Raw genomic sequence first — 11,447 nt, forward strand, 5'->3', positions numbered from 1 at the left:
CACCCGCGGCAGGGTGCCCGCCTTTTTCCTGTGGGGGGGGGGGGGGGGGCACATGCCCCCGATGCCTGCCCTGGGTGTGCATGCAGCTGCGGGGAGCTGCACCCCCTCCCTATGCCTCTGGATGAGCTGCCCGTGGCTCTGGCCTGGACCCACCCTGGCCTCAGGGTCCTGTTCACCCTAGCCCCTGCTCTACTCCCTCCCTCAATATGTGGGCCTCAATTTGTTTCTCCTGCCCCTTCTTGCTCCCCCCACCCCTTGCCCTCCACAGACTTACTAGCTGGCTGCTAGCCAGTAGCAAAAATCCAGAGATCTGGGGGTTCTGTCACAAGATCATGAGTCAGAGATAATTTGACTTTAGAAATCACAAGTCTCATGATTTTTTAGAAATCACAAGTTGCAAGAGTTGGCATTATTGAGTCTTACAACCCCTGCATTTTTAACTTTAACTCCCTGTAAAGGCATACAGTAACCAGGTAACTCAGCCTGTGAGACAGCAGATCCAGTAACCATGTCTGGGGTATCTCATCAGAGCCAATCTCCTGTTGTTCTCAACTGTTTGAGTCTTTTCCTAGCAAATGAGTTATTTGTGCAAGACCATTTGTTTTTTGGAAACAAAAACAGTTCATCCATGTGCAAGCTGCTGTTATACAAAGAGAGCAGGAAAGAAAATTCCAGCAGGCTTGGAATCTGAAATACAGTAACCATATCTCTGTAGTAGGAAGAGTTATAGGGAAAGGATACAGTGGAGTTGTGGGGGTTTACACAGGTGATCCTGATACTACAGTGTTTGGATTGGTGCTTGCTGAGATCCAGCGTAGCCCTGCCCGTGTGGGATACATGTGGTCCTACATTGAAGAGCAGCCCTCTAGAGCAGTGGTTCCCAAACGATGCGTTGTGACCCCAAATGGGGTCACAACATCAACACTTGGTTGCAAGATTTCTGCACCTGCAGTGGGACCCAGTACACGAGGGGGTGCTGCACCATCATGGCCACTAAGGTGAAGTGTGGTAGCGGTGCAGTTGTGCCCCCACTAGGGTGTGCCTCACCTTGGCAGCCATGGTGTGGCACTCCCTCCTGTACCAGGTCCTGCCCGCTAGGCCATGGAGCCCCCAAGGGGAGGGCAGTGGACCAGGGAGCCCCAAGCCCACAGCAGGCAGTCTGCATTCTATCCCCGCACCCTGCACAGGCTCTGCTCCAGCTGTGCCACTACAGGGGAGGGGAGCCAAGCTCCACACTTGACTCTGGCTGCAGCACCTGCTACCTTCCACAGGCAGCAGCTGGGGCTTGGGCACTGCTAGTGGGGGAGTTGGGCACCTGTGGGGAGTGGGGGCTGCAGTTTGGGAGGGAGGCATCAGCAGGGCCAGGGGGCTGTAGGTTGGGAGTAGGGGGGGCTATGAGTTAGAATGAGGGGCACACCAGGCCAGGGGGCTTCAGGTGATGATTCAGAGGCGCTGGCAGGGCCAAGGGGCTGTAGGCCAGGAGTAAAGGCATCTGGATAGGTGGGGGGGCTGCAGTTTGGGAGTGAGGGGCCATGCTGAGGAAATGGGGTCATAAATGGGGTTATGCTGAGGAAAAGTTTGGGCAGCACTGCTCTAGGCAGTAGGCATGCTGAGAAACCCAAAGAGTCAGAGAAATGCCACCATAGTCTGTTTAAATGAGTAACAGCTGCCAAGGTCCATACTGTGCAAGACCAACCTACTGAGAATGGACAGGCATTTTTGACTTGGGATGGTGTGTAATGTCAGTGTCAGTAACAATCGAAGTCTGAGGTCTATGTCTACTATTGGGTCATCAGTGCAAGAATAGTGGAGGTTGGGGATGGAAGTTGCCATGTTTTGGATAAAATATGGTGCTGCTTGTTGTGTCGTCATCTCTCACTTGCATTTGCTTTGTTTCCTGTGAAGGTGGACCGGTATAAACTGAAGAATGGTCGTCACATCATACTTCTGGCAGAAGGCCGGCTAGTCAATTTAGGCTGTGCCATGGGTCACCCCAGCTTTGTTATGAGCAACTCCTTCACCAATCAGGTGTTGGCACAGATTGAACTGTGGACCAATAATGACAAGTATCCTGTGGGAGTCCATTTCTTGCCAAAGAAGGTATGTAACAATGCAAAGCATTAACCTTATTTCCATGCACTTGCACAGATAGAATCAGTTCAGTCCTTCAGATGGGTGCAGGCATGTGAGGAGGTCAGTGGCCTAAAGTCCAGCTTGTGTACATCTTCATTCAGAAGGTATGTGACAATATGGTGTCATAAAAGCCAAAGGTATTAAGAGGCTTGTGCCAGCCTTGTTTCTTGGTATGTTTTCTGGTGTTACCTCTGATTTTCATTAAAAATTACCCTGGCCCTGCATTTGCATCAGTTTTTGTGGAAAGCTATTGCAGAACCTAACAGCCTGTTGTTGAGAACTTCCCTCCCTGAAGCTTGCTTCCTTTTTCTCCCCTATTCTTATCCAATTAACTATAGTTAAAACTAGAGGTGGTTAGAAAAAAATGTGAAAATGTTTATACAATATATTTGGAAATGAATTTTTACAGTTTATAAATGTTGTAAGTGTGAAATGTAACTCGAAACTTAAGTCGAGGACTGCCTGTATGCTCAGTATTTAGAGTAAGGGCCTGTATTAGGATGCCTGAACTTTGGTCTCTGCTTTGGCATAGTCTTGCCATGTGATCCTGGGCAAGTAACTTCTACTTCTCTCTTTCCATCAGAAATAATACTTCCCTGTTTCAAAAGTGGTATGAGGTTTAATTACTATTAAGTGAGTGGTGTAATATCTGCTCTCAGATGGAAGTGTTACTGCTGAAGTGGTGAACATATCTGATAATGGCACCATTTTTATCAGCAGGCAGAAATTTTGCTTTCACATATGGCATCTTACCTACGAACAAATTAATTCTCTTACTAGACATTAAATTAAAGGTGGTCCTCTGCATCAAGTATGGTTGGGGCTTTGAAGGCAGTCTGTTCTAGTCACCAGGACTAGACTTTAGTGTTTTTTGTTGTAGGAATGCTGATAGTCAGATTCTTCTTTTAGTAGATGAGCTAGGTGTGGGATGTAGCCATGGTTCTGTCCGATTCAGGAAGCCTGGGCAGAGTTCTGTCTGGCTCAGTAAATGTCTTTGTCCTGGAGATATGAACCTTTATAACATGCCAGGGAGGATATTGAATGCTCTCCCTCTGCCGTTGTCAGAGACAGAATAGAGGGCTAAATGAACCGTTGGCCTGACCCGGTACAGCACTTCTTACGTTCCTATGTTTCCCCTGAGTCTGTCCAGCTTTGCCAAGAAGGCCTTCATGCTAGCTCTCCCTTTCCCCTTCTGAGAGCTAGTAGTGCTAGTCCAGAGCAGGCCTTGTGAACTGGAATTGCAGTTGGCTGTTATACAGGAGGGAGGGCTTACTACACTTACAATCCCTTTGGGCACCTGAGAAGGCAATCTGGTCCTAATTGGTTAAGTGTCCATCTTATCTCTGCAAAATCTCAATGCCGTACTTAGATTTGCCACAAATTCCCCCGGGTTTTTCTTTAAACTTAAAATTATCAGTGGATTCTTTGTTCTTGAAGGAATCTGGATCGTGTCACAACTGTCATAAATTCCATATATAAACAATCATCTGGTCTTAATTTTCCAAAACAAGCCTGTGAATTTGACGAGATGGTCATTGTTTGAGAAAGATGTTGCAGTTAAGCTCCATCGCCTTTGAAATGTAACCAGGGCCAGAAGTGAATGTGAAAAGGCTTTCCTTTGGTAAATAGAATAAATATGTAAGGACTTGTTTATGAAGTGTTCACCAAAGGACTTCTAAGTTTCCACTGCCATCTATTAAAATAATGGGTCAGAGAGGTGTTTTGGAGGAGATCGGATGCAGAAATCATTCAAGCCAGACCATGGGGTAAAGCACCTTTGTTGTTCTCCATGAAAAATATCTTTCATTGTTAGTTCTCATGGAGATTTAAATGGTTTTAGTTAGCCATTAACACTTTCTAATAAAGTTAAATCTTAAAGTAACAGCAAAATCCTTTGTTTATAAAGCCCTTCATGCTTTTTAAGTGCTTGTCTTGCGAATAAAAACTAACCCAATTGAATTGTGTAAGGAAGTTGCTCCCTGGGTAAACCATGTGGGCTGCTTCTTCCCATTACACTTCAGGTGTGATTAGCTAGGTAATCACTCCTTAAGTTGTGACCCAGTTACATGTTCAAACAATTTAATGGCATGTTAAAACGAGCAGTAAGCTAGAAAGCTATTCCACAAAAATGTGTAATAACTTTGTAGCTTGTTCTAAGTATGAATGTGTGGCCAAGTGCTCCCTTGTGGCTGGGAGCCCCATCAGCTGAGGATTGCACCACCTGCTTCCAGCCCTGCAGCTGACAAGGCTCACAGTGGTGGCTGTGTTGTCAGCTGTAGGGCTTGCAGCAGGAAGAGTGCTGCTTCCCCTGAGAGCCTTGTTGACTGCAGTGGCAAGGTCTTTGGCTGTAGAGCTTGCAGTGGGGGCAGCAGTGCTCTCCCAACTGCAAGCCCTGCACCTCACGAGGCTTGCAATGGCAGCAGTGTTCCTGATGCTTTCCCCCACTGTGAGCCATGCAGCCCGTGTTGCCTGTGGGGCTTGCAGCTGGTGCAGGTGGAACCCAGAAACATGATGCCAGGCTTTCTGTCTACTGGCCATAATACATGGTTCGATCTAATGTGTGATCTCACAGTTGTGCTTCCAGCCGTGATTGTGCATCATAGAAAATCAGGGTTGGAAGAGACCTCAGGAGGTCATCTAGTTCAACCCCCTGCTCAAAACAGGACCAGCCCAAACTAGATCATTCCAGCCAGGGCTTTGTTGAGTTGGGCCTTTAAAAACCTCTAAGGATGGAGATTCCACCACCTCTCTAGGTAACCTGTTCCAGTGCTTCACCACCTTCCTAGTGACAGAGTTTTTCATAATATATCCAGCCTAAACAGCATGCAGCTTGAGACCATTGCTCTGTGTTCTCCCAACTTCTTGGCTCCAGCCTTCAGCCCCCTTCGGTAAGTGTCCCACGCCGGACTGAGGCGGCGCGCGCACGTACTGAGGCGGTGTGCTCATGGACTGCTACTCCTTAGAGGGAACATTGTTTGCAACCATAGTTCAGGTAGTTGAAGGCTGCTATCAAATCCCCTCAGTCTGTTCTTCTCCAGACTAAATAAGCCCAGTTCCCTCAGTCTGTCCTCAGAAGTTGTGCATCCCAGCCCCTTAACTGTTTTTGTTGCTCTCCACTGTACCGTCTCCAGCTTGTCCACATCCTTTCTTTAGTGCGGGGCCCAAAACTGGACACACTACTTCAAATGTGGCTTCACCCATGCAGAACTGAGGGGAATAATTTCTTCCCTCAATCTGCTGACAACACTCCTAGTAATGCAGCCCAGTATGCCGTTAACCTTCTTGGCAACAAGGGCACATTGTTGACTCTTATTCAGTTTACTGTCCACTGTAGCCCCCAGGTCTTTATCTGAAGAGCTGCTGCCTAGCCAGTTAGTCCAAAGTCTGTAGCAGTGCTTGGAATTCTACCTTCCTAAGTGCAGGACTTTGCACTTGTCCTTGTTAAATCTCATGATATTTCTTTTCACCCAATCCTCCAATTTGCCTGGGTCACTGAATCCTAGGCATACCTTTCAGCATATCTATTACGCCCCCAGCTTGGTGTCATCCATGAACTTGCTTAGGGTGCAATCCATTTAATCTTCCAGATCGTTAATGAAAATATTGAACAAAACTGGCCCCAGGACTTACCCCTGGGGCACTCCTACCTGATAACTGGCTGCCAACTAGACATCAAGCCATTGATCATTATCTGTTGAGCCCAACTATCCAGCAAGCTTTCTGTCCATCTTACAGTCCATTCATCAAACTCGTACTTCCTTAGCTTGCCTGTAAGAATGCTGTGGGAGATCACATCAAAAGACTTTCTGTCAAGGTATATGACATCCACTGCTTTCCCTGCGGAGCCGGTTGTTTTATCAGAGAAGGCTGTCAGGTTGGTCAGGCATGACTTGCCCTTGGTGAATCCATGTTGACTGTTCCTAATCACCTTCTCTCCCAAGTGCTTAGAAATGCATTCCTTGAGGATCTGCTCCATGATTTTTCTGGGGACTGAGATGAGGTCTGTAGTTCCCTGGATCCTGCTTCTTTCCTTTCTTAAAGCTGGGCACTGTATTTGCCCTTTTCCAATCATCTGGGACCTCGCCCAATTGCCATAAGTTTTCAAAGATAATGGCCACCTACTCTCAATCACATCAGCCAATTTCCTCAGCACCCTCAGGTGCATTGCATCTGGCCCTATGGACTTGTACACATCCAGCTTTTCTAAGTAGTCCCTAACCTGTTCTTTCACCACTGAGGGCTACTTACCTCCCCAGACTGTGCTTCCTGGTACAGTAGTCAAACTCTTTTTGAGTTGCACTGGATCCGCCATGTTCCTTTTCAAATTTAAATGGATGATTATTTTCAGGAACATAACAATAAATTGTTTCACAACACTCAGATTTAGTACTTGGCTGTATTTATCTCTAAATGTTCATATCATAAATCCCTTACAGCTTACTATTTTCCTTGGTTAGATATTTGTCTAATTAGCCTGTTGACTGTATTCTAATTCCTCCTTGCTCTTCAAAAAAGGACTACTTTATACAAGAATGAAATGTATGTCATTGCCAAAGACTTTTTAATTTTAGCTTTCCTATGAGCTTTTTCTGTTCTTTCTCCTGATGTTTTGGTGTACTGTTATCCAAACTCTGTAGCTTGTTTTTGTTTTGTTTCTTCTGTATTACTAGTTGCTCCTTACCGTTTGTTTTTATTTAGATTTATATCCCCCCCCATCCAGAAGAGTTCACAGCAACTTGTGATAAATGACAAATAGCCCACAGATTAAAAAAAAAACAAAACAAAAAAAAACAACATATCTTCCCAAGTAGCATGTTGAACACTGCCTTCCGAAAAAGCTGTCCTTTTACAGGGTGTGGATAAGCTCAAGAGGCCATCCATATGATCAGGGGCCTGGAGGATAGGCCCTGTGAGGAGACACTCTGGGAACTGGGTTTGTTCAGTCTGCGTAAGAGAAGACTGGGAGGTGACTTGATAGACTCCTACAAGTGTCAGGAGTGAACACCAAGATCTAAGAACAACTCTTCAGGAAGGCACCCCTTGGGTGGACGACGAGCAATGTGCACTAGCTAGTTGAGGAAACGTATAGGCTGGACATAAGGAAAAAATTATTTTCCCTAAGGGTAACTAGAATCTGGAACATACTTCCAGCAGAGGTGGTACAGTTGCCATCCTTGGAAGTGTTCAAGAGGTGGCTGGATAAGCAACTCGTTAAGCTCGTTTGAGCCCAATAACCTCCTGCCCATGGCAGGGGACCCAACTTGATAATCTTACAGGTCCCTTCCAATCCTTTGATTCTATGATTCTGTTTTTGGCCATGGCTTTAGTTGGTCTGTAAGGTGCAAATCTACCTTGCTCTGCACTTCACTTCCAACCAATACTGCTTCTTTCTGCCCCAATAACCCTCTGCAGGATAAACATACTTGCTCACCTGCTTGTTTCCTCACTTAACTTTTCTTTGCTGTTTTTAGATCTTTATTTCCTTTGACAACCTTTTACACAACCTTCTCTCAAACTTATTTTGGCCTTCTTTCTTTGCTTGCATTTTTTGATGGGTTCACCTCCAGGGTGGGCAATTATTTTGGCTAGACGGCCAGTTTAGGAATTTTGGTGAGCTGATGGTGGTGGGGGAGGTGACCCAGCAGGGGGGAGGTGTGCTGATCATGGGGGAGCATCAGTGATCTTATCTGGGCCAGGCCTGTTTGTCCCACACCCAGCACCAGGGACACTGGACAGGATGGAGCAGGTGGGCAGGATCTCCATGGAGACCAGTGGGGACCCCTGTGGGTAGGGCTCACTCAACCCTGTGGATGGGATGGGGCTGCAGGTGGGTGTGGAGCAGCATCCAGGAGCAGAAGGGGTGTGGAGCAGTGTCCAGAGCCAGGATCATGGGGTGGTGACAGTGCAGGGCTGGGGCCTGGGACACAGCCACGATCTGTTCCCTGCACATCCCTGTGATGGGTGCTGGAACTGGATTGCAGCTTTGCTCCAGTCCCTGCCCACCCATCTCACTCCTGAACTCTGCTGCCCATAGCCCCATTCCATCCACCTGGCTGAGCATGCCCTGTCTGCAGGGGTCCATGGAGACTGTCTGGCGCTCTGGGCAGTGGATGCAGGGCAGATGGGCCTATGTGCCCAGGTAGCGGGGCCAGGTCCAGCAGTGATGTTGGAGACCCTAGTGGTGGCAGCTGGAAGGAGCCGCCACTGCAGGGGCTGCCAGGAAGCAGAGTCCAGCCACCATGCTGCCCGTGCTGCACCACACACCTGGGGGTAGTAGGACCAGCTGCACAAGCCACAGCCCAGGCCACCCCCTGTGTTGGGGCTGGGTGGGACCGAGCCACCTGCTGTGGGCTGGATCTGGCCGACAGGCCAGATCTTGCCCACCCCTGGTTCATTTGTATTCCTGAGCCACCCCCTGCCTCCCATCTCCTTCCATTCCCTATGCACTTCTTTCTAATACTTTATTTTTTCCACCTTTCTTTTGGGCAACTTCTTCCTTCTTGAAAATGCAAGTTAATACTTTCAAGGGTTTCTATCATGGTGTCTGACCTCCTTGTATTTTCTTAAAGTATGCACCAGCCTGGAATACCTATTAACTCACCAGGTCCCTTTGGGAATTTCTACTTTCAATTTATGACCCAACTAAACTATCATATTTACACTCATGCCACATGTACCTTTTCCCCCAAAATCAGCCCACCAAAAATGGAGCACATATCTTAAGTGAACCATGTGCATTGACTTTTCGGAAGAAGCTGATTTTCTTCACCTGAATAGAAGCATGGAGAAACAGAAACAGAGAGACGTTGTGCTGTAATGGCTGTCGCTGCAATGGGCTGGCAAGCAGTAGAGGCAGAATGTAGTTTTAATCTTGTCTCGGTTCCTGCCGAATTGGCTATGGCTTTTGGCTGAGCAACTAACAATATAATGTTCTGTGGGGCTAGAGGAAAACAAGCTAAAAGCATGGTAGGGGCTCTGCCATTCTAACTTTTTTACTATTCACCATAACCTGGCAGACTTGCTCTTGTTTTGTTGTAGTTGAATAGTTCACTTTCTGGTCTTTACCTGTAAGAGGGTAGGAGTAATGCATTGAGGAGATTTCACTAGGTACAAAAAACAACTTCATGAAAGTTTTCTGCATATTGATCTGTTGTCTCTTACTTGAAAGTTAGTCTAACTGGGATGAAGGCGATGATGGGGATGCTGTAACTGAACACTGTTTGTTACTGACCACTCTTGCCAAAAAGTAATTGCACATGGTTCAGAGGGTCTTGGGATGAATTGGACTGCTTGACCCCTCTTTCTTTGTGGGTCTGTTATGTATCCCTCTGCATTTGGCATTGGACATTCCTGATGTGATATCCAAAATTGCCATTGCTGCATTGAATCCATCAGACTTCAGTGTGGTGATAAACTGCTTGTTGTAATGCTTTGTTGTTTTCTTTCAGCTGGATGAAGCTGTGGCTGCTGCTCATCTGGATAAACTGTGTGTGAAGCTGACTAAACTGAGTGACAAGCAGGCCAAGTACTTAGGAGTATCAAAAGAAGGGCCCTTCAAGCCAGAGCACTACAGATACTGAGCAGCCAGTGCTACCCAAAGAACAGCATTCAGGGATTAAATCTTCCAAAGCTCTTGCCTGTGCCCTGGGTTCTGAGAACAAGCCTTCCTTCCTTCTTTCCTCCTCTATGCACCCAACACAAGCCCTTTCATTCTTTAAAGTGCAGGCACCAAGACTGCTTGGGAATGGACTCATTCTTGCATACAGGAAATTGGCTCTTTAGCTAATGCCCTAGAGGACTGGATCCTATATATGCTCCTATTGCCTTCTGAGTGAGGCAGTAAGTAAAGTAAATAAAACTCAGTATCCTTAGTCCTTTCAAGTGAGTACTGCTGGTAGACAGACAGTGTTAGTTTGAATAGGCTAACCGATAATATGGGGGATAAATAATATGTAATAATGGAGGTAGTTTGTTAGTACCTTAGGAGCAGTGGTAGTGTCACCCCCCTCTCCCCCCTCCGTTTTGTGCAGAAGTTCTGGTTTGAATTTTTGAAACAACTGGTTGAGGTGAATAAACCATGGGTATTGGGACATTCTGCAGCATGCTGCCTCCTTAAAAATTAATGTGCCTCTTTTTGGTTGCTTACTTTGGGATCTGTCTAGTGTTCCTCCTCCTAGGTTAAGACTTGAATTGATTTCCTGGGTCATCTAGTGCGGCTGTCTCCTCTAAGGTGTGTAGTCCTATATTTTAATTCCAAAATAAATCAAAGCCTTTTCATTTGTGATGTGATTGGCTTTGAAAGTCCATTGAGGAGGAGAGTGGAAGGATGTTATTCTCTGAAATGCCAACAGTGTACTGCTGCCTCTTATTTGGCTTTGTAAGTTGTGATATCAGCTGCATCTTGTCTGAACTGGTGTCTCTCAGTGCTTTTATTAAAAACTCCCAACTGTGATCTGCTTTAAGTTTATATCTTTTCACTAAGGAGGGAGATGTTTGTCTTTCTGCACAGCGGCTCCATTTTGGGTGCCAGCACTGCCTCAAGCAGATGTCAGAAACCTCTACCTTTTGTATATGGGTTTATGTATAGGGGTAACATCTCCTTTTAACTCATAACTAACTCAAACCGTTTGTGATGCAGACTAGCATACTAAATGCTTGGCTGGACAAGCTGCTCCAGCTGCTGTAAATCATGTTACACCCTTGTCTCGTACAGTAACTGCACTTGCAAAGAAGATGCACAAATCTTGGGTCTGAGTCTTTGATCACTTGCCACTGGCCAAAAGCAGCGTTTCCGGAGAACACTCTAGTGGGTTACCAGCAGGCTGTGATTCGTTTTCCCTCAAAATGTATTCTCTGGTCCTGCATCTGGCTTTGCTGAGGAGCTATATCAGGAAAGCTGACTAATAGAAGAGCAGTTTGAGAAGAGGGGATGAGGACAAGGAGGAAACTGCTTAAGCTGAAGATTACATATCACGAGTGCATGCTGTTCCTGATATTGAAAGATGGACACTGACCACCTATGAGAAATCTAAGGTGTGGAGGGTTGTTAGGCCTCCTCAGACAGCCAGGGCCTTTCATGTGTTATCTCTGTTAGGGGTGGATTTTGGGGTCAGGGATATACATAGAGCTACCAGGCTGCTCTCACATACCCTATAAATACACACAGGCTCCAATAAAGTTCAAAAGTATATTATAAACTCACCATCACAACAAAAACAAGATTAAGAGTAGGAAATATACATAACACCAAGCATTAACTCTATATGCTGGTTAACTGCACTACACCATAAACAGACCTGCGGGGGGGGCAGCGA

The 11,447-nt window shown here is 46.4% G+C and overlaps 1 protein-coding gene across 1 annotated transcript in view; it reads left to right on the plus strand.

Moving 5' to 3' along the window:
* The window catches only part of AHCY (adenosylhomocysteinase), an 88,310-nt gene extending 77,725 nt beyond the window's left edge, over window positions 1-10,585 (plus strand). Inside the window, exons 10-11 of the mRNA XM_019513095.1 lie at window positions 1,906-2,100; window positions 9,582-10,585. Of these exons, the coding sequence (XP_019368640.1) occupies window positions 1,906-2,100; window positions 9,582-9,713 (327 nt within the window). The 3' untranslated portion in view covers window positions 9,714-10,585. The remainder of the gene's footprint in view (window positions 1-1,905; window positions 2,101-9,581) is intronic.
* The last annotated feature ends 862 nt before the right edge of the window (window positions 10,586-11,447 follow it).

This window comes from Gavialis gangeticus, unplaced genomic scaffold (genome assembly GCF_001723915.1).
Source record: "Gavialis gangeticus isolate Ggan-Ray unplaced genomic scaffold, GavGan_comp1, whole genome shotgun sequence".
In the NCBI taxonomy this organism is placed as follows: Eukaryota; Metazoa; Chordata; order Crocodylia; family Gavialidae; genus Gavialis; species Gavialis gangeticus.